Below are 26,219 nucleotides of genomic sequence, written 5' to 3'. Positions count from 1 at the left end.
GAAAAGCAGAACTAAAGCAATAAATTTGGGCGAACCCCACCCTTCAATGGAAAGCAGTCACTCCCAGTTCAGCCGTTCCTTCCTTCATGTTGCTTTATTTGGCGTAAATTACACGTACAGGTCCTTCGCAAGAAAACCTCAATACCTAAATGTCCCCAGAAAGAATTTTAACGAAATAATTAAAATAACAGTAAAAGAAAAAAAAAAGAAAAAAACAACCAATAAAACTAAAATAAATTCACAAGGACTTAAAGACAACAACAAAAAAATTCATACTCATTCTACATAATCCGACTACAATATTTTAAAACAGCACGGCGCCCGTTAATTCACAAATGAAAGGAAAACGTTTTCTGAAGTTTCAGTTTGGGGAGAGTCTGCCGTCAGCAGGACAGTCTTTATGCTAATGTGATTTAAAAAAAAAAAAAAAAAAAAAAAAAAAACATTCTCTCCACATGCCCGAATCATAAAACATGCATGCAAGGAATCCATCTGGAAACGAACAATACCTGTAAACCCGTACACACCCACAGGTATATACACACCCACAGGTATATGCACACACACACGCATTCGCGCGCAGGTAGCAGTCGTTGATGTAGGGGGAAAAACTGCTGTGCACACCTTGAGCGGAATGAGCTGAACACGAAGGCGTCGTTGGTAGCGGTAGAGAGCATCAGCTCCGTGTTCCCGTGGCCCTCGCGGCATGGATGCACAGCCATTTACTTTAGCATCCCCTCACACCAGCCACTGACTGTGTACAGCTACACGTTTCATTTGAGCGCCGTAAATAGTTTATTTCATTACTACGCGAGCGCGTGGATTTTCTACACAAGATTGTCAATGTGGGGGGGGAGGGGGGGGGAATCACAAATAAAAAAAGAGTTGAACGGAAGCAATCCCAGAGGGAGGAGGGCCAGAGAAGGTGCCGTGTCTGCTTTGACCCGGCGCTGAGGCCAGCTTCCACAGAGCAACACATTTTACCCGCTTATCCCACTCAGGACTGAACTTCACCTGTCCGCTCACAGGACACAGCTCTTCTGCACACCTATGACCTCTGACCTTTGACCCCAGAGGCTGGACATGCAGAGTGCTCATTAGTGTCACAAAATCAAGTTTTCTGTCTTGCAGGAGTTAATAATGAGCAAACAAAGTTAGAAATGATAGTATTCAGACTCCCACTGACCGCAACTAACTCTGCAGTGCTTAGTCTCACACTGCTACCCTGAGCACATTAACTCTGCAGTGTTCAGTCTCACACTGTGCACAGTGCATTAACTCTGCAGTGTTCAGTCTCACACTGTGCACAGAGTGCATTAACTCTGCAGTGTTCAGTCTCACACTGTACACAGAGTGCATTAACTCAATGGTGTTCAGTCTGACAGCAGTACAGCAGCAGAAGTTAATGCTGTAGTGTTCCTTTCTTGATTATATACTCATTTTAAAAATACAAACACAATTGTAAAATTCTCTAATTGGTAATGCACCACAGATGACCTGCAGAGAATTAGCAGTTTTCCATAAGTGTGCATTCGTGTGTGTGTGTGAGTCTATGTATGTACATGTAAGAGTGGGTACATACACATACATATATACACACACATTTACACACACACACACACACACACACACACACAGATGTTATGGCAAAGACTAATAAAATCTACTTGACATCTCACACAAGACATTTTAAGAGAAATAACGATGCTCCTCTTCCATGATGCCTGAACACCTACGTTACAGAAGTCCCCACCCCTACGCACACATGCATGCACACTCTGATTCTCTCACACACACATACACACACGAGTTTGAGCTCCGCACACCTTGGCAAATAAGTCCATATGAAAGCCAGACTCTGACCCCTGACCCTTGACCAATGGTACGTTAGCCATGTGAGCACAGTCAGCGAAAGTGGATTCGGTAAAGCCTGCGTTTGAGCCACTGTGTTGGGACGCTGAGATGGGGACAGAACTGAGTGTAACGGAGCGACGCGTCGGTAGAGCTAAAGTCCAAACCGCGGCGGGTAAAATCCGTTTCAGGTCTTTGTTCTGTTTTTTATTCTTTTTTTTTGAAAGAAACTTAAATGTAAAATCCTCCGCAGACCCGTCTTAGTGTCCAGCGATGGGAGCAGAGTTGTGCTGTCGATCAAACCCGAGTCGCCCTGCACACCGCCCTACACCGCCGTGCTGAGCGTGCCGCTGCCGGGGCGGTCTGTCGCCGTGGCGCCCGCGGCGTCGCCATCGGTGGGCGTGTCCGGCCCCACCAGCAGGGTGCTGCTGTCGATGGAGTCCTCGCGCTGCTGCGAGGGGCGGTGCTCCCCGGGGGCGGGGCCGGAGGCGGGGACTTCCTGCTGGGGCTCCCCGGGCTCCGCCTCCGGCTGGCTGCCATTGGGCGGCGGAGGAACGTCCCGCCCTGAGGGGGGAGAAACGCGACAGGATTATGCGTGCGCGCCCAAGAGTTTGTGTGTGTGTGTGTGTGTGTGTGTGCGTGCGTGCGTGCGTGCAGTACAAGTTGTGTGGTAGACCGTACCGAGCTGCAGGTAGAGGGCGCTGTTGGGGTTGATTGATGCCTCGTAGGGGGGTGGGGGGATGTCTGGGTATTTGTAGTAGGGCGGGGGGGGCTCCTGGAAATGAAATGCACCCCCCTCCCCGTCGTCAGAGAGGTGCAGTGGGGTCAGGCCTGTCCCAAACGCATCCGGTGCGTAATCGAACCCAGGAACTCTACGTCCCAGGTTAAAATGATGTACTGGGGGGAGGGGGGGAGGAGAGAGAGGAAGTTAAAGGAGAATTGTATCCTGTAATGAAAGGTCCTTACTGTGGTTAGTACATATCTGCAAGAAAAATGTACTTAACTTGTAATAGTTTGAAAAGAAATATTTTGTTTTAAAAGTAAAGACATTTGTCTGCAACATCCCATTCACCTGAATGAAACTACAGTCTCCCATATCAAATGCATTTCTTTCTCACTAGCCCGTAACACAAAAACCATTCACTGCATTCTGGGAAAAATGACGGATTTGGGGAAAAAAATAATAGGAGACTCTCCATCTTCTGTTGATATCATCATTGCAATGTACACTGCTGGTGCGTCAATGTGTGGAAGGGTCACAGGTCATAAGTCAGAGTCAGTGAAATGCGGTGGGGTCATAGATCAGTCTCAGTGAAATGCGGTGGGGTCATAGGTCAGTCTCAGTAAAATGCGGTGGTGTCACAGGTCAGTCTCAGTGAAATGCGGTGGGGTCACAGGTCAGTCTCAGTGAAATGCGGTGGGGTCATAGGTCAGTGTCAGTGAAATGTGGTGAGGTCAGGGGTCATATGTCAGTGTCAGTGAGGGGCGGGCGTACGGTTGCCTCCGATGAGCGTCTCAATGCGTTCCCTCCGGCGCTGCCGCAGACGATGCACCATGAAGAGCAGGAGGGAGAGGATGAGGAAGGAGGAGATGCAGCTGACGATCAATCGCATCCCACTCGCCATGGAGTCAAACAGACTGCTCCCATCTGAAGGAGGAATGAGCACAGATATCAGCACCACTGAGTAAGAGGAAGTACCACAGATAACAGCAATAAGAGAGACAGTATGACACATCAGCACTGAGAGCAGAAGAACCATAGATATCACAGATAATTACTACAGCTGACATGAAGAATAGACCCTCTAAAATCAGATTCAGATCACTGTGCCATGCCTGTGATAAAGTTGGCAGCTTTGATGAGATAAACTGATTAAACATTCATAGAAAGCCACTTCCAGTGCAGGAGAAAACACACACAGACAAACAGCACCACCTGGTGACAGAGATAAACACTGACACTGAGACTTATATTACAGTCCAATGATAGCGTACAAGCCTTTCTATCACATCTCCACCCTAATTAACTAGGCCTGAAACACACGTCTGTACTGCCCACACACACACACACACACACACATTTACATTAACATCAGGTACATTAACCCAGAGCCGCGTGCTGTGGATGACGCGAGCAGGCAGGCAGGTTGTGGTGCTGGGGTCGGGGGTCAGGGGTCGGAGGTCGTACCGGGGTCCAGGCAGGTGAACTTGCAGCACTGCTTGGGGTCCTTGCGGAAGTGCTGGCAGCCCTGGGGCCGCTCGCAGAGCGCCGCCACGCACATCTCCGGCTCGCCCGCGTGACACGTGCAGCTCAGGCACGGGTCGTCCCCCTTGGGCGTGAAGTAGAAGCCCTCGCTCACCACGTTGTCCTTGATGTCCACGCACGTCTGCCCTGCAACGCGCACGCACAGGATACGCCCATATAAACACACATGCGCACACACACACACACACACACACACATACAGACACATACACACACACAGGCACACGCACAGACACACACACACATACAGAAACATATGCAGAGACACACACACACATACAGACACATACGCACAGACACACGCACACAGGACACACACGTTATCCTCAACGACCTGAAACGCAGCAAATGATAAGCTGAGCAGCCAGTGAAATGTAGAGGGCAGCGTTGGGTATGAGTGGAGGGGGAGTCGGTGACAGCAAGGGGGTGTTTACAGGTGGAGTGCGCTCATTGGTGGAGGTTAGTGAAGCCGACAGGTGATTGGTGGAGGCGGAGGCGGTGACAGCAGGGGGGTGTTAACAGGTGGAATATGCTCATTAGTGGATGTCAGTGAAGGCGACAGGTGATTGGTGGAGGTCAGTGAAGGCAATAGGCGATTGGCGGATGGGCGGTACGCACGGCGCTTGCACAGGAAGGGGAACTTCTTGTAGCAGTTGTCGGCGTGCCAGCTGTGTAGGCCGCGCTCGTTCATGCTGCCCATGTGGAAGCGCTGCAGCTGGGCGCAGAACACGCTGTCCTGGCTGGGCGTGGCCGCCCCCTCCCCGAACCGCGTCAGCCCCTCCGGGGGCAGGAACACCTGCATGGAGCCTGCGCGCCCCCCAGCCGGAAAAATAAGAGAATGCAGCGTTACCACGGGGACCCGGCGCCCCTCCCACAAAAACACATCATTACCATGGTAAACCTGCAACCTACCCCTAAATACATCAAAGTACACAGGCAGAATGCGTATCCTGGGAAAAGAGCTGATTGGTTGAGACCAGTGTACACTAGAGTACCATACCTGACCCAACGCGCTGCATAGCTGTGTTTACCTGTGAAAGGAAGAGGCTGTGTGCACTGTGGAACAGTGCCATCCCCAACACTCACCTTTATTTGCCACCTCCCAGCGACCCTCCAGCGTGTGGTTCTGACTGCTGATGACATACTGGTACCCGACCCAGAACCTGCAGCACAGTCAACCACACAGTCACAAACCCGCAGCACAGCCAATCAGTCACAAACCCGCAGCACAGCCAAACACACAGTCACAAACCCACAGCACAGCCAATCAGTCACAAACCTGCAGCACAGCCAAACACAGTCACAAACCTGCAGCACAGCCAAACACACAGTCACAAACCCACAGCACAGACAAACACAGTCACAAACCCGCAGGACAGCCAAACAGTCACAAACCCACAGCACAGCCAATCAGTCACAAACCTGCAGCACAGCCAAACACACAGTCACAAACCTGCAGCACAGCCAAACACAGTCACAAATCTACAGCACAGCCAAACACACAGTCACAAACCTGCAGCACAGCCGATCACAGTCACAAACCAGCAGCACAGCCAATCACAGTCACAAGCCTGCAGCACAGCCAATCAGTCAAAAACCCACAGCACAGCTAAACACACAGTCACAAACCTACAGCACAGTCAATCACAGTCACAAACCTACAGCACAGTCAAACAGTCACAAATCTGCAGCACAGCCAATCACACTGTCAAAACCAAAGTATAGCCAGTCACACAGCTGCAGGATAGTCTTCCAGGCATTTGCTTCAGAAACCGCACAGGTGTGCAGCTACCCTGCAGGCACGACTCACTTGCATTGGTCCTTTCTCTCACACACGTTGTCATCGAAGTCCACCTGGATCTTGAGGATGAACTGCAGCTCTTCGTTTGTAACGAAGGTGGCCAGGGATCCGTTGACCTTCTGACAGGTGTCCACCGCCTGCCAGTAGTTCTCGTTCCGCAGGTACACCTTATAGCAGCTAGCCGTCTTCTCATAGTGATGCCAGGCATTGGGGCATTTTTCTGGGAACAGAAAGAGAGGGCGAAGTTAAAGTCTCACTTCCTCTAAAACAGGAAGTGACTGCAGCCACATCAATTAACACTTAATTGTCTTGTTAAGAGAAATTGAGCACGTCCACTTTAAATGAAATCTTTAATCTCTGCATGTTATATCAGTCAAGCAGCTTGCAAAAAATATTCCAGTGAGTGGGACAACAAGCGACAAAGATTTTCCCTGTGAATTAATCCAAGAGCAGCCAAAGTCTGCCCTGTGGGGGGTTCTAAATCAGCACAGCCCCAATAAAAACCAGCTAAACATTAGTACATCCTCAGTCCACAGTCCAATCACACCACCCACAGTCACCTACCCCCAACCCCTCACCTACGCACACACACATAGTCACTAACCCCCAACCTTTACTGACACACTTACACCACACTTAGTCACCAACCCCCAGTTTACACAACACTTACACAAGCCTTACACTCACCAACCCCACTGAACACTGTTGTCACTCAGGATCATTTGCACAGTTACAGTGGCCCCAAAAAGTATTTGGCCACAGAAGCCATGCTTAAAAATTTATGAATTTTATTGAATTACATAACAAAATATCAAACCAAATAACATTTATGTTAAAGATAGATGCCTTAAGCATCTTGGTTTAAAATTTTGTTATCTAATTCAATTAAATCCATACATTTTCAAGCGTTTAAGTGTCCAAATACTTTTTGGGGCCACTGTATTTGATAGGAAATACACAGCAAAGCTCGTATAGTCACTGCACGTAGAGGGGAATGGCTTCAGGGTAAGTGTAGGGAAAGTTGCCTTACTGTTGAAACGCATGGGCTGGGCCACACCCATCACCTCCTCCAATTGGTCAAACCCGTTACCATAGCGATACCTTTCTTCCTTCAGAGCTGTGTGAAGAGAGAAGAGACAGGGAGTTAACGCTGGAGCGTGGGTGTGAGTGGTTTTTTTCATAAATATCTAGTTCAGAACACAACAGACAAACAATTCCATCCACAGAGCTACAGAGGAGCCGGTCTGTTAAAGCCAGGCCTGCAGAAGAGTGGGGGGGACGGGGGGTACAGGGTACAGAGTGGGGGTGCAGGGTTACAGCATGGGGGGGGAGAGGGTACAGTAGTACAGAGTGGGGGTGCAGGGGTACCGAGTGGGGGTGCAGGGGTAGAGAGCAGGGGTACCGAGTGGGGGTGCAGGGGTACAGAGCAGGGGTACCGAGTGGGGGTGCAGGGGTACAGAGCAGGGGTACCGAGTGGGGGTGCAGGGGTACCGAGTGGGGGTGCAGTGGTACCGAGTGGGGGTGCAGGGGTACAGAGCAGGGGTACCGAGTGGGGGTGCAGGGGTATAGAGCAGGGGTACCGAGTGGGGGTGCAGGGGTATAGAGCAGGGGTACCGAGTGGGGGTGCAGGGGTACCGAGTGGGGGTACAGGGTATAGAGCAGGGGTACTGAGTGGGGGTACAGGGGTACAGAGCAGGGGCACAGGGGCACTCACGGGGACAGTCCCTCTCATCGCTCTTGTCCTCACAGGCGGCCCAGCCGTCGCACTGCCAGGCCTGGGGAATGCACTGCACCTTCCCACTGTGGCAGGAGAACTGCCCCGTCCCGCAGCGCAGCTCTGAAACACAGGGGGCGCCACACACACAACACACCACAGTCACACTCTTTATCAGGGCTGCCCAACCCTCTTTCTGGAGGTCCACCGTCCCTCAAGTTTTCACTCCAACCCTAACAAATCACACCTCATTTCAACAGCTACAGATCTTGTTGAGCTGCTAACTAGTTGAATCAAGTGCGCCAGATTAGGGTTGAAACGAATACCTACAGGACTGTAGATCTCCAGGAACAGGGTTGGGCAGTAGTGCTCTATAAAGATCCATAGAAGATCAGCTGCTGAAATGTCTCATGTAATGGGGGAGGATCCAGTAGGCCAGAGGTTGCAGACCAGAGGTCTGGCTGGAGCGTATAGGGCTTGATGATCATCTTTCGAACATATAACGGAATGGCCCGTTTAGCTGCCCGATAAGCTAATGCCAAGGAGCTACACTACCTCTCAGACTCATGGACACCCTTTTCATTCTACCCCGACCGCCAGGAAGACTGCATAACACAGACACCCTTCTGTCTGGGTCAGTTAAGAGGGGCTAGAATTATTCACACCGTCTTTAAAATGCAGTTCAGCGTGGTAGAACATGCCCCCTGCTGGTGAACAGCGAGTCACACAGCGAGGCCCATTTTCCACTGCGCTCTCATGCAGCACCCAATCAACTCAACTGTGACAAGACCTCCTGAAAGGCTGCCAGCACATTTATGGAGCTCACCTTCCAACCAGCACAAGATTCTACCTCTATTGCTCAAATCACCCTCTGAAGGACATGGATAACTGGGAATACAGTGGTGCAGTCCAATTCATAAGACACACAAATCTTCCCACGTGGCCAGAAATTTGATTCCCGGGCATGGTCCTTTCTATACTGCCATACCTGCTCCACCTGTATCCTGCACTGCTTTCCCCCTGTCTGAATCGGGGATGTGAACTATTTGTGGATTCGACAATCTTCTTTTCCCTTCTTTTTTAAAATTCTCAGACAGTTCAAAATAAAAGACCGCCAAATGTTACCGAAGCTACTGCTCTAAACGGGTAATAGAGGGGGTGGGCGGGGCTTGATGTCATTCACTTCACTTACGGTCAGCTGAAAAGATGGCCAGTTTAGAAAAGAGTGCCGTGTGGAATGATTAGAGATATCCTACACCGAGCGGTTAGAAAAAAAAAGATAACTCAGTAATTTCCCTTTTCAGACAGCAACTAGTTGACAGTCAGAAATGTGTGTTGTTCTCAGCCCTAGTCTGAAAATGAATAAAAATACATAAGGAAAGTCTGGTGAGAAATACATAAGGAATTCGGTCCTCCTTATGCAAAAAAAATAAAATGCATATATAATTAATTGAAGAAGTAAATTTTTTTCTATATTCCATTCGAGGAATTTTGACCCAGAGATGGATGTTACGCAGTGTGCCTGTGACGCATATCACACAAAAGCACACACTTCGTCTCAGTTCCAGGACACAGACTCACCTGATAGTCCTGCCAAAGCCAGACGTGAACCTGCAAGAAGAACACACACACACACACCGCAGGTGAGCTCGTAGTGTCCTCTTCTGCACCGGGATTTGAACCTGCAACCCTCTGCTTGCACACTTGCATCACTAACAGCTGTATCCTCAAACGGGGACTGTTTTACGGAGACCTCACTCCAGAGAAAGGGCGCGACAGAATGTATCGGATTCATTAGGCCACGCCCACCGCGGAGAAACACCACTAATTCCACACGAATTATGGAGTTATATATAAATTATTATTACTATTATTCACTATATAGGGAAGTTTAATGAATAACATTCATTCATGTATTGCACATCAAAAGCGAAACTGCCCTTTTTTCGAATAAAGGTCAATGTATAGGAGTACATTAATTTCATATCATACACAAAGACCGACTCAGTGACATCTGCGGCTTCGTTCTCTCCTAAAAGAGAACGAGAACGGTGGCCTCTAGTAGGCGACACCTGTCAGGCTAATCTCAGTCCGGTGTGCTGTGCAAGGCCACATTCTGAATCAACAACACGCCCCTCACATTCCTTATTTTACAGTTCGGAAATCAGATTAGCTTTATTTAAGTTTTGCGGAGGTTTCTATGTCTTTGTTGTCATTCCTCAATCAAAATTTAGCTTGCCCGGCAACTACGACTTTACGAATCGCTTTGGTAAAAGAGCGTCTGTCAAATTAAAAAATAATAAAAAATCTGGTATTCGTCTTGCAAAGCATTTCGTTAGCAACATTGCGTGGCTACAAGCATGATATGCGGTCACACCTCTACTAAGGAGTGATCAAGACTGACAACTCAAAATGGAAAAAATGTATTCATTTTCTGATCTCAAAAAGTTGGGGCTCTATACACGGAGGAATAGTTCTCTTGCAGTCAGGTCGCTGCTCGGATTAGCATGATCCTTTCTTTCTCGTCGTTGTTTTCTGTGGATTTGCGACCGTCGTCTGGTGCAAACGCTAATCTCAACTCACCCGCACTAATCTCATTTCAAGTGTTGCTGGGTTGTGCACGGACAACCGTCCCAGTTGCAGTTAATAAACCTGGGTCTGATGGTGGCCTCAACTAAAACATCGTTGCAAACGGCCCGGGGCGATCTGGTCATTGTCGCACGCTCGTTATCTAACTTTCAATAACGATGAGATACGACACACCGACAACCCGTAACCCAATTTGTTTGAGGTTGGACAACCAAACGGGATAACGTTAACCAACGTACATCTGACGGCTAGTTAGACTAGCTACTGGTTGGAATTTCGGTTGGAATCACTGAAACATTGAGTTACATATGTAACGTTAGTCGACGTTATAGACTACATCCAGAGGCCTGCTAGACACGACAGCGAACAAATTGGCTAGCTAGCTAACGCCAGTTAGCTAGTGGACGCTGCTACCTACACTCGATAATTGCGTTATATTTGCAAACCAGCTACACAAAGCAGGGGGATAACGTCACATAATATCGTTGTGCAATGACATGCAATTTGCAAAACATATTCAAAAATCTGAGGTCGGATGTGCATAGCTTATGTAAATACGTGACGCTAGCTTGTAGACTGTGTCTAAATCGTTCTTCGACAGCCAGCAAGAAAGTGCCCCAATGCCCATACGCATAGATCTCCCACCGGCTAGATTTAGCTAGCTAGGCTAACGTTACATTAGTATAGCACCGGCTAGACTAGCGGGTGTCAAACCCGCGACTCATAACACAGAGCAGTAGTAGGCAACAGTCATAATTCTAGAGCTGATACCTAGTTAGCCAGTTAACGATCCGGGTACAGACATTCATACAACAAACAGCAACAACGGGCCATTATTTTACCTGTCTGTGGCGGGTCTGTGAGGGTCAGGGCGAAAAGGGATAGGAGAAGAGCGAAACTGCTGCGGTTCGCCTTCAGCAACATTTATCCTCCATTCATCTTAGCTGCTCTACACAGAAATCAGATAAGCCAACCCTTTCTCCGTGGCCTGGAGTCACTACCGGGGACTGGGACTCCGTTTACTAAATAGGACAGTTACTGGAGTATATCATAGAAACTGAATCTGGCGTTACATTGCCGATCTAAAAAAGGTCCACTCATAGGCTACTTCCATATTCCAGACTTGCAAATAAAACAAGATGGCTTCCTCCTCCCATCGCAACAATTCCAAACACGCCACTGAGCCAATCAGTTTGCAGATGAGGGGCGGGGTTTGTCCAGGTTATTGTGTTACATTGCAGGCTACATTAATGACAGACTGTGAAGCGTGTGAACAACTCCGGGGGATAATTGTACTATTTCAGAAATGATTGTCAAAGTTCTGCAACGCAATTCACGACACAGAACCATTGGGGACCTACATATCTACAAAATAAATTAATGCGGAGCAAGTAGACACATATGAAAAATAATACAGAAGATTTTAAGTGAACGAGTGTATTGTAAATTTATTTCAATGACCAAAGTCAGATTACTTCTTGAGTGCTGCTTGTTATATCTTTTATTTAGGTGTCAATACTCTGGTTTTTGTTTGCATTGGGGGATAAGTGTCACTAACTGGCATATCTGATACAAAGATGCGCAAAGAAAATAAAATTATTATTTATTAAGAAACGCAGGTGTTTTCTGTGTTATAGGCCATTTTTAAGGGAATCTCGGTGTCACAATTGTTAATGTGATAGGTCTTCTCTGAGTCTGATTTTCTGTATGTTATCCAGATATTCAAAATAATTGTTTTTTCTCTCATTTATGCCGTTTAGCAGAGGTGTCGGCTTCTAATCCACTAAATATGGAAAGAGAAAATACGTTTATCTCCCCTAAGTGTAATAAAATTACTAAAAAGTTATACAAACAGATATAGAACATGCCTATGCCACGTTTAAGACTGGGTTGCTGCTTTACATTGCTTAGAGGCGTTATCTTCTATTACATACTATAGGTATGTCATTTGTGTGAGCACGTTTAATAATAGGCGAAAAGGCTAAATATTAACAGGGAAGTAAAATTTCACATTCATAAATGAACAATCCAATCTAATAAACGTACAAAAGAATGTAGGCCTGTTGGAATTTTGAGGTTCTGGGCTTCCCGGTTTAGGAAAGGATGAAAAACTGTTGTCAATTGAATGTGTTAATTTATTACGTATTTTGGACAGACGCTGTGCTGTGCTGACGTCAAATGAAACCTTCCAGCAGGGATAGGATAGTACTATGACGTCACGTACCAAACTAGATCACAATCTGTATTTAAGAGACAATCACGTATGGACGAGCAGAACAAACAACGCTACTTGAGAAATGGAAATGTTAGAGTTATTTCAAAATGGGTACCATCAAATCAAAATGTGATGAGAAGTTAGTGTCTCGTGACGTGAAGAAAATTGAACAGGTACAACCAGTGGCTGAACTTGATGTCATGGATGACTATCTTTTACTCAGAAAACGTGGATACAACGTTATTAGTAATATAGGTGAAGGGTCATTTTCCAAAGTAAAGTCTGCTTACTCAGAGCGTCACAAGAAAAATGTTGCTGTAAAGATAATCAACAGAAGAAAGGCTTCCATGAACTTTCTGGAAAAGTTCTTGCCACGAGAACTGGACATCCTCCCATCCCTCAACCATCGCCACATAGTGAAGACCTACGAAATCTTCGAAACCGCAGAGGGCAAAGTGTACATGGTGCTGGAGCTCGGTGTGCACGGGAACCTTCTGGAGTTCATCAAGAACCGCGGAGCCCTGCCGGACCACCTGAGTAGAAAACTCTTTCGGCAACTCTCACTCGCGGTCAAATTTGCCCACGAGCTGGACATCGCTCACAGGGACCTGAAGTGCGAGAATCTGCTCCTGGACAAGGACTTCAACCTCAAGGTTTCCGATTTCGGTTTCAGCAAGAGGATTGCCTACGATGACAACGGAAAGGTTATCCTGAGCAAAACCTTCTGCGGGTCGCTCGCCTACGCACCTCCCGAGATCCTGCAGCACCAACCCTACAACCCCAAGGTATACGACGTCTGGAGCATGGGCGTCATTCTGTACACCATGGCGTTCGGAACAATGCCATTCGACGAGTCAAACTTGAGGAAAATGCTTGAAATTCAAAAGGAGCACCGCTACCAGTTTCCTTCGAATTCCGTGGCCCCCGAGTGCAAAAACCTGATCCACCGCATGCTGCACCCTGACGTGCAGAGGAGGATATACATTGCGACCATTGTCGAACACCCATGGCTGCAGGAGAGAGGCAAACTGCAAGACGGCGTCGCAAATCAGCGAGAGGAGCCGTCAACCAGCTCAGGCTCCGGCAATACAACAACGGGGGGAAAGCCGGCGAATTCACAGAAAGGATAACAGAGCTATAAAGCACCCTCCAACAGGTAAAGTGGGACACTAAGAGTTTCCGATGTCAGTTGAGTCTTCGAAATGTAAAACCCTATTGCTCACCTGAGGTGACGTAGGGCCGTCTATTGAAAGGGAGAACGTCTCCTCTCTCAAGATGATTTAGTGAATAGTTTAATGGAATCCCAAATACACTACATGACCAAAAGTATGTGGAAAGCCTGACATCCAACATCTCATCTGACATTATGGGCATTAATATGAAGTTGGTCCACCCTTTGCTGCTATAACAACCACTCTTCCAGGAAGGCGTTATACTAGATGCTGGAGAATTTCTGCAGGGATTGGTTTCCATTTAGCCAGAAGAGCATTAGTGAGGTCGGGCACTGATTGGGCAATTAGGCCTGGCTCAGAGTCACGCTTCCCAATTGATCCCCAAGGTGTTGGATGGGGTTGAGGTCAGGGCTCTGTGCAGGCCAGTCAAGTTCTTCCATACCAATCTCGACTAAACATTTTCTATATGGACCTCACTATGTGCCCGGGGGAATTGTTATGTTTAGACAATAAAGGGCCTTCCCCAAACTACTGCCACAAAATTGGAAGCACAGAACTATCTAGAATGTCACTACAATGAGATTTGGCTTCACTAGAACTAAGGGGCCTAGCCCAAACCATGAGAACAGCCCCAGACCAGGGGGTGTCCAGATACCTTTGGTCCTGTAGTGTATGTAATGACAAGATGCCTGTTTTTTCCTGTTAATTTCATATTGTGCTATTAAGTGGGTTTGACACTTCAGAATGTGCCATTCCAGTTCTGTTTTGAGCACGTCAAGTTCTGAGTTACACCTTCCCTAATGCTCTTTGGTATTGCTATAAATGGTCCAATATCCGTTATCTTATTTAAAGAATACCAGGAAGATGAGTACAATGCATTAAAATGTCTCTGTTCTGCTTTAAGGTTTCTGGGTGATTTGAATCTTCAACCGGGCTCTACAGAGGAAGGGACCTTTGTGCCATTTTCTTCTGCATCTATGATGGAAAATTAACGTTTCAATCTAAACAAAAATAAACTTGTTTTGCAGACGCCCATAAACACCTCTGTAAACATGCTTTTGACAGGTTGTACGTTTATTTCCTGACTGAAGACATTCAGGTAAAGTACCCCTAACCCTAACTCTACCTCACCCAGAGGTGCACAAGTGCCAACAGCTGCTCTTAGTTATTGAATTTGCTCAATACAATACAAGAGGGAGCTAGCTCTGACAGGAACAGACTTAGCTCCGATTGATGACACCCGGTACCCTGGGTCCTGTTGCCTAAGTAGTCTGGGAAGAAATTATGTTGTGCTGACCCTAGGATCTGTGTTTAACTGACGCTGAAGGTTGTAAGACAGGAGATCTTTTCAGCTCAGGCGACTCACATCAGTTATACAATACCTGTGCATCTTGACACACAATCTGAGCCCAGAAGATGCTTTGGTTCAGGTGCTGCACAGATCAACAGATATACACTAAATGGATTGGACAGCCCAATCATCAGTGCCCAGCCTTATGAGACGCAGAACTGTGGAGAACTTGCTGGAAGCACAGGCGGGAAAAAAGCAAGAGACTTTTGGAAAAATATTACAGACTTTAATATTCTTCTATGTGGATCATTTTAAGGACATCAGGCCTCATTCACAAAAATTTTGTTCTTAAAAATGTTCCTAGGAAAAACCAATATGGGATTCATAACACATGTGCTGACCTGTTTTTGTGCATATCCCAGGTGTATGAGATGATGAATGCAGAACATTTTATGTGTAATCCTGTTCATGTGATTATCATAAGAAAACAGCCATGAACAAATACAGATAAGAAAGAAATGATGAATTCCGAAATGTTCTTGGAAACACACTTTACGATCAAATGTGATCGTACACGTTTTGTGAATTAGGCCCAATGTGTTTCATCAGTGAAACAAAAATCAAACAAACACCACATAGTTGCTGTACAAAAGGTCTCAATTCTTTAACATAATCCTGGCAATCCTGTTGAACCACAGGACCCAGCAGCGTCTGCTGGGTTGAGGTGGTTTCTCCCTTGGGATACATATCACAGCTCCAAAACGCAGTCTTCAAAGTAAGCTGTAACACAGTCTGTGCTGTTTCCCTAACAGTGCAGTCAGGTCCATGTCGCACACGCAGAGCTGCGCATACGGGGTAGATCTGCACAATCAGGTCAGCAGTCGCGGTCCACCGGCAGTGTCGCCCCCTTTCCTCAGGCCCTCAAACTTTCCACATGTCCATGAGTCTGTGTTTGCGTGTGTGTGTACGTATTCAGGTTTCTGTTTTTATAACACTATGTGTACTTGTCCCGTGCACACGTGCGTACACACGCACGCGCATGTACAGAAAGCCGCAGAACGTGAAAATAAGAGCCCCCCCCAAACAGGAAGTGCTCGGAGAGGCCTGGCAGCAGGTAAAGGGGGGTGCTGGATATCGGGGGGGGGTTCAGAAGAAATCGGCAGCCTTGCGGCGTTTGGGCAGCTGCAGGAGGTCGTCCGTGATGGAGGCGGGGTCCTGGGACACGGGGGTCCCGGCGGAGCGGGGTGTGGGGGTGCCCGTGGGCGTGCTGACCCCCCCGAGCGGCGTTTTGGAGCCTCCGTGGGCAGGGGAGGGGGTGTAGCTGGCCCTCAGCGCTTTGTCCGTGTACTTGCTGGAAGAGCGGTTCACCATCTTCTGCAGGGCGGGGGTAAGGGCGGGGCTTAGGCCCTTGGGGGTCAGACTGTGGAAAGGGGGGGGGGGTCAGTATCAGTGACATATATTTATAAGTACAATTAACAAATATCCTACTGCAAAGCAAAGTTTTTAAAAATAAATGATTGCTATTAAGGCTTGAAGGAAGAAGACATTACAAAAGTCTAAATATAGTTCAGGTGCTTATATACATTATATTTCATTATTTTATTATAAATTTATATGTATTTATATTACATATATTTTATATTTATATTTAGCATTAGGCCTTAACATGGATGAGCATTCATTCCCAGCACACTTATCACGTAAGCAGCAAAGGCATGGAGACTGAAGTGAACTGGTCACCTGTGTGAATATATTTGAAGACTGATCACAGAAATGCTACCTGAACATACAGTTACAGGTAACGCGCAGAAATGCAACCTGACCAGGTTCACAGGTAACACGCAGGTATTGCGACTCACCTGGCCAGGTTCTCGGTGACCTTGCGTAGCGCCTCTTGTTTCTTGGCACGGTTTTTGGCCGCTGCCTCATTGGCCATTTTCAGACCCAACCTCTCTCTGCGGCCTGGCTCGGGAATCTGCCACACACACACACACACACACACACAGAGCCACTTAAAAAAATGCATATAATATATATATATATATACAGGTTTAGCCAACAAGCAGAGATGATGCTTCGATGCTTATTATTATTGGTTGTGGTGGTGAAGTCATCACCACCACAACCAATAATAGTAAATGCATAAACCTGCAATATAGTATTAAGAGAAAGTGGAAGATTGAGGATTTAGCAAGTAGCAAATGGGATTGCTAGTACAGTCTGAGCTGTAGCATAGGACAGGCTAGTAAAGCCATGATATTCAGCGCTAGTTCAGCTAAGGTGCAAACAGGCATGTCATCAGTCTGGAGTGGACAAAGGGCGGTGTCTCTGCTCTCCTTCCTGTTCTGAGGAGCTCATTCGATCACTGGGGTGCCAGAGCGCACAAGAGAGGTGACTGAGAGAGTATGGCCCCCTTATGGGATGGGGGCGGCCAGGCACCTCCCTGAAAATAAAGATCACCTTGAAGGAGGGGCCGTGGCTGCGTTCCGTGTAGGGCGAGTCCGAGCCGTCCAGACGGAACGGGGTGCTCTCGATTTCACCCCACGTCATCAGGGGCGACTCCGCCACACCTGGGGGACACAGAGCCGTTTTAAAATGTCCATTTTAGGCCTTTAACAGATGCTGTAATCCAGTGTGACTACGACAGCTTACATTCTCTTATATGCAATCCATTCATACAGCCGGATAAGCTGGATGTTTTACTGAAGCAGTTCAGATTGAGGGCTTTGCTCAGTGCTGCTGCCCCTCCTGGGAACTGAACCTACAGTATTTAGTGCTGCAAGCCCAGTTCTCTACAAACATACACATAACCCCTAATCCTGTGTGTGTGTGTGTGTGTGTGTGTGTGAGAGAGAGAGAGAGAGAGAGAGAGAGACAGATAGAGAGAGAGAGACAGAGAGAGAGAGAGAGAGAGAGAGAGAGAGAGAGAGAGAGAGAGAGAGAGAGAGAGAGAGAGAGAGAGAGAGAGAGAGAGAGACTGCATGTGTGTGGGTCCAAGGCCCCAGAATCTCAAGACACTGACGCATTCACCCTGTGAGAGGCTGGCAGAGGTGCTTACCGGGAGCAGGAGAGGGGGTTCCCTCGAACCCGTATCCATTAACTTTGGGGGAATCGTGTGCAGTCAGCTCTTTCCCATCTGGACCCACTTTCCCCTGTTTAAACTGAAAGACAGAGAAGAACGTTCACCTGTGAGAGGTTTGTTCACCTGTGTAAGGGTGTGATTACCTGTGTGTGAGGTATGTTTACCTGTATGGGCTGTATTCACCTTTGTGAAGTGTGTTTACTGTGCAATGTATGCTTACCTGTGTGTAGTGCATTTCCCTGTGTAAAGTGTGCTTACTGTGCAATGTATGCTTACCTGTGTGTAGTGCGTTTCCCTGTGTAAAGTGTGCTTATTGTGCAATGTATGCTTACCTGTGTGTAGTGCGTTTCCCTGTGTAAAGTGTGCTTACTGTGCAATGTATGCTTACCTGTGTGTAGTGCGTTTCCCTGTGTAAAGTGTGCTTACTGTGCAATGTATGCTTACCTGTGTGTAGTGCGTTTCCCTGTGTAAAGTGTGCTTACTGTGCAATGTATGCTTACCTGTGTGTAGTGCGTTTCCCTGTGTAAAGTGTGCTTACTGTGCAATGTATGCTTACCTGTGTGTAGTGTGTTTCCCTGTGTAAAGTGTGCTAACCTGTGTAAAATGTGCTTACCTGTGCATTGAGGGCTGCTGCCTGCTGAAGCTGAGACTTGTTGAGGGCTTTGCTGAAAGGGTCTCCTTGGAAACGTGTGTTCTTATGAAGCACGTCCCGCGGCTTCTTAAACACCGCCTCCTCGTCTTTCACACCTTCAGTTAAAATCACACAGAGACCATGCCCCATTACAATCTGCCACCATTCTAACACTGTAGTACACGAGTACACTCACCCTCAGGGTAGTACAGGGTCACACTCACCCTCAGGGTAGTACAGGGTCACACTCACCCTCAGGGTAGTACAGGAGTACACTCACCCTCAGGGTAGTACAGGGACACACTCACCCTCAGGGTAGTACAGGGTCACACTCACCCTCAGGGTAGTACAGGAGTACACTCACCCTCAGGGTAGTACAGGGACACACTCACCCTCAGGGTAGTACAGGGACACACTCACCCTCAGGGTAGTACAGGGACACACTCACCCTCAGGGTAGTACAGGGAGACACTCACCCTCAGGGTAGTACAGGGAGACACTCACCCTCAGGGTAGTACAGGGTCACAATCACCCTCAGGATAGTACAGGGACACACTCACCCTCAGGGTAGTACAGGGACACACTCACCCTCAGGGTAGTACAGGGACACACTCACCCTCAGGGTAGTACAGGGACACACTCACCCTCAGGGTAGTACAGGAGTACACTCACCCTCAGGGTAGTACAGGGACACACTCACCCTCAGGGTAGTACATCAGGGCATTCTTTGCCTTGTACTCCCAGGTCTCGACTCCAGCCTTCCCCGCCTCCAGGGCCTGCTGCTCAGAGGACGGCAGGGCCATCAGCTCCTGGTGCCGCTGCAGGAACAGATCACACAGTTACTCTTCACACTGCTAACCTGCACACATAAAACAGAGTCAATCAAAATGGTAAAGCAGGAGCACACTTTAGTCACTGTGTCATCAATTACACATTTAAAACCAGCAGTTGGAATAAGCCTGTCTCGTTAAAGGTCTTTCAGTAAATTATTATAGCTGTACAGTACAGAGTCTCACGTCACTGCAGCTAAGGTTGTAGTTTTAGGAATTCTGCACAATGTGTTAATTTGCACACTACACTAATCTGCACAAGCTAACTTGTACACTATACTGATCTGCACAATGTGCTAACTTGTACACTGTGCTGCCCTGTACACAACACAAAGCTGCATACTATGCTAATCTGCACACTGCAATAACCTGTGCACTGTGTGCATACATGCGTGTGTGTGTGTGTGTGTGTGTGTGTATGAGCGTGCGCGAGTGTAGTATGTGTTTGTGTGCACATATGTGTGTACATGCGTAGGTATGTGTGTGTGTACATGTGTCTGTGTGTGCGTGCATGCCTGTGTGTGTATATGTATACGGAAGTGCGCAGTACCTGATTGTATTCTGCCTCCGCCTCGTACAGCCAGGCATGTCTGACTTTCTCCTTGTCATCAGCGAGCTCCATTATCTGCTCAAACGAAGCGTTGTCCTCACTGGTGGTTTTAGCCAGGAACTTATCCAGGGAAGGGAGGGGCTTCTCTTCCTCCTCTCCTTTCCCTACAAACAACAGGACAAGCCTAATCAGGGCTGAACCCGCAGACTGCAATGTCCCATGCCTTTCCAGGAACAAACATGCAGATTCTGAGCCTAATAACAGATTAGCGATGTCATGGTTCAGCAGTGGGGTTTCATGAATCTGTGTTTGCGTGTGAGTGCATGTGCATGTGTGTGTGTGTGTGTGTGTAGCAGATTTACCTTCCTCCCCACTCCTCGCTTTCAGCTTCCCATGCATGGAAGTAGGAGAACCCGGGCGACCCTCAGGGGTTTCAAACGTAGCCGGAGTCACATCTAAACACATCAACACAGAATTGGATCAGTGTCACATCTAAACCACATCAACACAGAACTGGATCAGTGTCTCATCTAAACACATCAACACAGAACTGGATCAGTGTCTCATCTAAACCACATCAACACAGAACTGGATCAGTCTCATCTAAACCACATCAACAAAGAACTGGATCAGTCACATCGAAACCACATCTAAACAGAACTGGATCAGTCACATCTAAACCACATCTACACAGAACTGGATCAGTGTCTCATCTAAACCACATCAACACAGAACTGCATCAGTCACATCTAATTCACATCAACACAGCCAGGCCAGGAGGCTTTCAACCTTTTCTGATCCAAGGACCCCCACCCATTTCAGACCCTGACAGTTACCATACAAAACTGTCTAAAAAATGGCAAAAATCATGGAATACATGAAACCCACGACTTCAGTGACAAAAATAGCCATAGTCAAGATATACTGACTATTCAGCGAGCAACAGAATCACTAATTTTATTAAAAATGCATTTTTATAAGTGCATTTCTACAAAACAGCCACAAGGTGGAAGTCTAAGGCCAATGCCAGCATATCTGCAAACAAACAATGTTAATTGTTAATTCATTCTAAATGTCTGTGTTCAAATTAAAAGTGACATACCTATATGATTACAATATAGGTAAATTTATATAATTAGTAGGGCCATCCTCGATTTCTTGCATGGCAATTCAGTCCTCTACCACTTAGAGGTCGCAATAGCCTCTTCGAGGCACTACTCAAACAATTACCCCATCTGCAGCACATCAATCATCTAAGTGGATAAAGTAATTGGCACTAATTAAGCACTTGCAATGACTGATGGCAATGCTTACAAGCGACACGTTATATTCAGTTTGAATACTTACTACCGTGGTTTTGCCAGAGTAAAAAAAAATGGCAGAACGAAGCCTAACTAATACCAAGGAACACAACAGTGTTCCAGTGACTGTGCCACTTGGCCCCCTAATAAAACCAGGGAACACGACAGGGTGCCTTGCACCTTTGTCCCCGGCCCCGGCCCCCGCCCCCGCCCCCCCCCGATGATGCGCGCAAGAACCCGCTACTCACAGGGCGCGGTGGAGCGCGGGGTGGACTTGCTGAGGGAGGAGCCATATTTTATGGCGATCTCCCTCATCTTCTCCAGGTCTCCGTTCTCCTCCGCCTCCAGGTAGTCCTTCTGCGCCCGAAGCTTGGTCACGTCCGGGAAGAAATCCCTCTGAATGATCTTCTCTAAACTCTGAGCACAATGACACACAGAACACAGTAAGCTCACACGCACACAGGCAAAGGCTGAACATGCTTTCACTGATTACCCAAAAATATCCTATCTCACAGATCACTTAAAGACACTGAGAATCATGTTGTGAAATTGTGGGTGCATCAAAATGAAGACAGTAAATATAATCTCATGGTTCCAAAACAGAGTGATGGAGAGAAAGTGTGGGCATACAATCTTAAATTTCCATTTAGGGTGTTTTCACATATACAAACTTTTTGTTTATTCAAACAAAATTCAATTTTTTTCAGGTGAGGTAGCTGCAAATCAACTTGGTCCTTTTTGTTTTCAGAGAGTAAGAGGGCTCAGCTCTCTTTGCGGTCCACTTAAGTAAGCACTGATGAGATCTCAGTGGTTTGAACCACTTGTTCACTTGTTCAAACCACTGCTCTTTAAGAACTCAGATGCTGCCATTGTAACAATGGATTATGGGTAATTTTATTCAAGATGACATCTGCGGATGTGTTTGTCATTTGGTTACGCTATTGAGAGCCAATGAGAAGCAGAGAAAGGGCAGCTGGAACTGAAGTGAACCCCACCAGCTCATGCCCGTCGACACACGTGTGACACTTCAGAGAGCAGCAGCTGAAATTACTGCAGACTGAGTAGAGCCAGAATGTGTGTACAGTGGGCTTTTGGCAGACTAAAGGGATGACAGTGTTACAGGTTGACAGTGTAAAAGGTTGTTCTCATGAGAAACGATCACTATGTCAAGACAACGAATGATGCAGTAGCTGCTAGCTGTATATCACATAACTAGTGTGAGAGCAGAGGGCAAGAGCTGCAGTCACCTTTTTTGTTAAATTTGTCAGATGAAGAGGTGGACACGAATGACCAAGAACTAGCCCCTGAATACATGACCGGGCATGACATTCACACAATATATTAACCAAATATGAAAACATACTTTAAATTAATTTAATTTCTGCTAAAAGAAATCTTTATTTCATGAAAAGGGTGGAAAAACTTGCATGAAGTAAGAAAATATAAATTGAATGGAATCTACTATTTGTTTTGTTTCTTGTGTTGAAATAAAGGAAAGGGAAGACTGAACTCAATGTCATGTCATTTATTACTGTTGTTTTATTTTAGTACAGTTGAAAAGTGACTTGTAAACAGGAGGGTCTCCTTGTTTCAGAAAAAAACAGCAACAAAGTATTTAGGCAAACGGAACATCTGCCACAAAAAATATGGGCATCTAATATAAAAAAATAAAGTGCTTTTTGTACAAGTGGAAAAATGATAGCCATCAAACAAATGTAGTACTATCTACATTTTAACGTAAAATATTACATTTCTGTGGTATTGTTACGGGTAGAAAAATAGTGCAACTTCGACATCCAAACCAAAATCTTTCTTTACCTGAAAATGATTTGATTGTGTACATAAAAACTGTGAATGATACCATCCGTTAAACAAGCTGGAAAGCAGCATCAAGCACCCTTGTCCCGCAAAAAGTAATTGCAAACTACACTGTCTTTTAACACAAATGTTCAACGTTCTTATCACGTAACAAAAAGCATTGCAATGCTATGTACACGAAATTAGTGCAAATTTTAAATTTTAAACAAGATTTAATTGTATCAGAAAAACATTTGTACTTTGTGTACTATATTTTGCAGATGTGATCAGGTGTGAAGCAAGTCACAATGCAATATTTACCAATAAATTAACAACCAAAAGCTGGAAATAAAGGAAACTGAACCGAAATATGAAACTGTTTCTTTTTTTTGAAAAATATGAAACTGTTGTTCGCGGTCTGGTGGAGTTCTCTGACGTATTTATTCTTAGTGACTGTAGCAAAAGATATCAGAACTGTAATACCTACAATAGCTATAAAACGGTTCCATAAGGACATTTTAAACGGCAGTCTAGAATCTTGTAATATTGTGATAAAAACCCACTGGAGAAACTGCGTAGCGGCGGATAATATTATGCTACGCTAGTGGAGTGTAGTTGTTGCTACTGTTTGTGAGCAGGAGCATATGAAGCTGTAGCCAACTCACCTCAATATAAGTTTCTTCGTCGAGGATCTTTCTTTTAGTCGTTTTTACATCTTCATTCGGTGGCTTGTGTAGTTCGAGTGCAGTGTCAGATCTGGCTGTAACAAGCGGCCCAGACACCGTGGGGGTATTTTTGATAGCCTGCATTGTTGCGATGTAGTCCTAGGCTACTCTGGTTAGACCACGCTAGCGTGTTAGCTAGCTAACAGGGCGTTTATTATTCCAGTATTTATTTCACGGTCGCGACTTTGAAAAAGAAAACAATTACTGGTGTTAACTATTATATAAATACACAGATTTAAAAGAATGTCTTCCTACATCACAACATAAATTCAACCAAAAACAAACAATCGTACACCTTATTTTCAGTTGTTTTTCTGCGCAGACGTCCGGAACCTCGAGATGGTAAACGTAAATGTTTCGCAGTCAGTGACGCAAAACGGAAATTGGGCAGCGGAAAAGGAGGGGTGTGTGGGACTTGCAGTCATACAGTTAACACCTCGAACGGTGAAATCGAGAAATCGATATTCTTGTTTGTTCGATATAATACTACACTTTCCGTTGAATGCGTGTAGTATCATTAAGGATTATCTGTAATAAATGCAATTATAACAATGTTTTAATCATATTATTCAGTTATTTCCGTAGACAAATCTCATGTAGCCTAGAGGTTTCAGTCTGTATTTTCCAGAACTTTCCAGCATCCCAAATCGCCCACGCCAAGTGCAATCCTCTTCTGTCGTCTCCACTTGGCCCTGCGGTTCTTAAACCATACCTAAAGGGGAATGGCAATTTGGGCTTTAAATTTTCTTTTCTAACGTATAGGGACATTATAAATCAGAGAAAATGTTCTGAAGCTCTTTACCTCCACTCTCTCCTCGCGCAGATGGGTACGGAGGGCAAGCTGCTCTCGCGCTGTGACATCAGGGTACTGGTTCTGGAGGAACAGCTCCTCCAGCGCGTGCAACTGCTCCTCCGTGAAGATGGTGCGGTGACGTCGGGTGCGCCTCTGGATCTGGTTGAAAAGGAATTCTTCGGTGTGGCTGCCGTGAGTCTCCCCCGGCCCAGGCGAATCGGGGAACAGCCCACCGCACCACAAATACCGACTGGCTGAAAAAGAAAGAACGAACGAAAGAATACCAATAAAAAATGAATGCATAGGGTAGCCAGAACTATATATTCACAACAAGATAATCTTTCCCATAATATCCCAGTACTTAAATAAAAAATAGATTTTTATATTGATGGTGAGATAAAATGTATAATTGTTGATTGTATTAAATAATCTCATTTTCAATAGACCACTTTTCGCTTCATTAATCCCAATGATCTCAAAGTTGATTTTTACACATTGTGCTACACAAAACAAAGACAAACCAACTGACTGAAAATTTACTGTCAAACATAAGTGGCTAGAAAAACAGATTTCGGTCCAACATCGAAACACAAGACAGAAACACAGCGTAGGGAGTTGGGGAAAGGAATGTGAGATGAAAGGAAAGTTTGTGACTCACCTGAGGCAGGTGGAGGTGCTATATCTGGCTTGAGGGGGTCCCCACAACGCAAGCAGTAGCAGCAGCACAGACAGGGCGGGTCCAGGGCATCTGTCGGGGTCACCGGTGGGAGAGCCTCCAAGGGCACCTCAGCATGAGACTCCCCCCCAGCATCCTCCCTCAGCCCCCCGGTCTGTGGGAACCCGCCCAGGATGTCTTCGATGCTGAAGGAGAACTTCCTCCTCTCTGTCTGACTCCTTTCTTCCATGACCTCTTCTGTCCTGTTCGCTCCCTCACAAGAACAACAACAACAACAACAAAAACTAAAAAAACCTCCAAAACTGGATCCCGGCAGAGCAGTGTGACCCGCGGCAGAACGTGATTTCCTGTGGAGGGAATTCACCACCGAGCACGGCGTGCTGTTACCTCTGGCACTGCACCGGCGCTCAGCACGAGGCCGGACCCATCCTCGCTCCACGTCCACGTCCCGTTCTTACTCAAACAGCCAGCTCCGGGCTTCTTATAAGTAAAGATGGAAAAAAAATGATAATCCCCCTATAGTCTGGAAAAATATAAAGAGGTTGAAAGTAAATTCCAGCTAATCTGGGTGGTTTTGTGGAGGGGTTAGAGAGGATGTGAGATTGGACTAATCTCGCCTCATTGCTTTTCCAAAAAGGAAATCTGATTTCGCTCTCCTAAATGAGGGTAGGGGAGTGCTAAGATCCTCATTGTGGTGGTTTTAGAGAGGGAAAGATTGCGCGGTATTAGAGGGGTGGACTTGGGGATGAACCCTGGTGATTTTCAGGTGCTGGCTGGGTTTACACAGTGGGTTTATCGGCGCATGGCAGTCGCTCGTTTGGGAGGGAGGGATTAGGTTTTGGTCCGCTCTCATTCGCGAGCCGAAAACGATCAGCTCTCTCTCACCGGCGCCTTTCCCCCTCGTTGCTACGGCACATTCTAAAACGCTTGTTTTT

The 26,219-nt window shown here is 46.5% G+C and overlaps 4 protein-coding genes across 4 annotated transcripts; 1 reads left to right on the top strand and 3 right to left on the bottom strand.

Annotated features, from left to right (window-relative positions):
* Positions 1-75: 75 nt before the first annotated feature.
* Positions 76-11,389, bottom strand: LOC118213239 (integral membrane protein DGCR2/IDD-like). The gene is made up of 11 exons (XM_035392066.1): positions 11,064-11,389; positions 9,214-9,243; positions 7,633-7,755; positions 6,949-7,035; positions 5,928-6,138; positions 5,204-5,280; positions 4,736-4,924; positions 4,040-4,243; positions 3,347-3,499; positions 2,533-2,748; positions 76-2,415 (listed from the first exon to the last, which is right to left on the bottom strand). The coding sequence occupies exons 1-11, from the start codon at positions 11,143-11,145 to the stop codon at positions 2,177-2,179; spliced, it is 1,611 nt and encodes a 536-aa protein (XP_035247957.1). The 5' UTR covers positions 11,146-11,389; the 3' UTR covers positions 76-2,176.
* Positions 11,390-12,426: 1,037 nt separating this feature from the next.
* On the top strand, positions 12,427-14,780 carry tssk6 (testis-specific serine kinase 6). Its single transcript, XM_035392275.1, has 2 exons — positions 12,427-13,592; positions 14,513-14,780. Exon 1 carries the CDS (start codon positions 12,544-12,546, stop codon positions 13,564-13,566), a length of 1,023 nt encoding a protein of 340 aa, XP_035248166.1. The 5' UTR covers positions 12,427-12,543; the 3' UTR covers positions 13,567-13,592; positions 14,513-14,780.
* A 641-nt stretch (positions 14,781-15,421) lies between these two features.
* Positions 15,422-24,331, bottom strand: ess2 (ess-2 splicing factor homolog). Its single transcript, XM_035392274.1, has 10 exons — positions 23,756-24,331; positions 21,542-21,710; positions 20,355-20,447; positions 19,993-20,156; positions 19,313-19,430; positions 18,595-18,728; positions 17,958-18,060; positions 17,360-17,469; positions 16,759-16,874; positions 15,422-16,319 (listed from the first exon to the last, which is right to left on the bottom strand). The coding sequence occupies exons 1-10, from the start codon at positions 23,897-23,899 to the stop codon at positions 16,046-16,048; spliced, it is 1,425 nt and encodes a 474-aa protein (XP_035248165.1). The 5' UTR covers positions 23,900-24,331; the 3' UTR covers positions 15,422-16,045.
* A 94-nt stretch (positions 24,332-24,425) lies between these two features.
* LOC118213028 (homeobox protein goosecoid-2) lies at positions 24,426-25,513 on the bottom strand. Its single transcript, XM_035391622.1, has 3 exons — positions 25,267-25,513; positions 24,618-24,862; positions 24,426-24,527 (listed from the first exon to the last, which is right to left on the bottom strand). The coding sequence occupies exons 1-3, from the start codon at positions 25,511-25,513 to the stop codon at positions 24,426-24,428; spliced, it is 594 nt and encodes a 197-aa protein (XP_035247513.1).
* Between the last annotated feature and the right edge of the window lie 706 nt (positions 25,514-26,219).

Source organism: Anguilla anguilla, chromosome 14, assembly GCF_013347855.1.
Source record: "Anguilla anguilla isolate fAngAng1 chromosome 14, fAngAng1.pri, whole genome shotgun sequence".
Classification (NCBI taxonomy): domain Eukaryota; kingdom Metazoa; phylum Chordata; class Actinopteri; order Anguilliformes; family Anguillidae; genus Anguilla; species Anguilla anguilla.
Note: the sequence above shows the minus strand (reverse complement) of the source record. Positions and strands in the feature narration are given on the sequence as shown.

Coding starts and splice junctions, on each gene's coding strand:
- LOC118213239 (XM_035392066.1), bottom strand. CDS start 11,145: ATGTTGCTGAAGGCGAACCGCAGCAGTTTCGCTCTTCTCCTATCCCTT. Junction 4,925..5,203: donor CTGGGAGGTGGCAAATAAAG/GTGAGTGTTGGG, acceptor GGGGGCGCGCAG/GCTCCATGCAGGTGTTCCTG. Junction 3,500..4,039: donor GTTCACCTGCCTGGACCCCG/GTACGACCTCCG, acceptor TTCCTCCTTCAG/ATGGGAGCAGTCTGTTTGAC.
- tssk6 (XM_035392275.1), top strand. CDS start 12,544: ATGGGTACCATCAAATCAAAATGTGATGAGAAGTTAGTGTCTCGTGAC.
- ess2 (XM_035392274.1), bottom strand. CDS start 23,899: ATGCAGGCTATCAAAAATACCCCCACGGTGTCTGGGCCGCTTGTTACA. Junction 21,711..23,755: donor ACGAAGAAACTTATATTGAG/GTGAGTTGGCTA, acceptor CATTGTGCTCAG/AGTTTAGAGAAGATCATTCA. Junction 16,320..16,758: donor GTCACCGAGAACCTGGCCAG/GTGAGTCGCAAT, acceptor CCCTTTCCACAG/TCTGACCCCCAAGGGCCTAA.
- LOC118213028 (XM_035391622.1), bottom strand. CDS start 25,513: ATGGAAGAAAGGAGTCAGACAGAGAGGAGGAAGTTCTCCTTCAGCATC. Junction 24,863..25,266: donor AGCACCTCCACCTGCCTCAG/GTGAGTCACAAA, acceptor TTTCTTTTTCAG/CCAGTCGGTATTTGTGGTGC. Junction 24,528..24,617: donor TGCGCGAGGAGAGAGTGGAG/GTAAAGAGCTTC, acceptor ATTCCCCTTTAG/GTATGGTTTAAGAACCGCAG.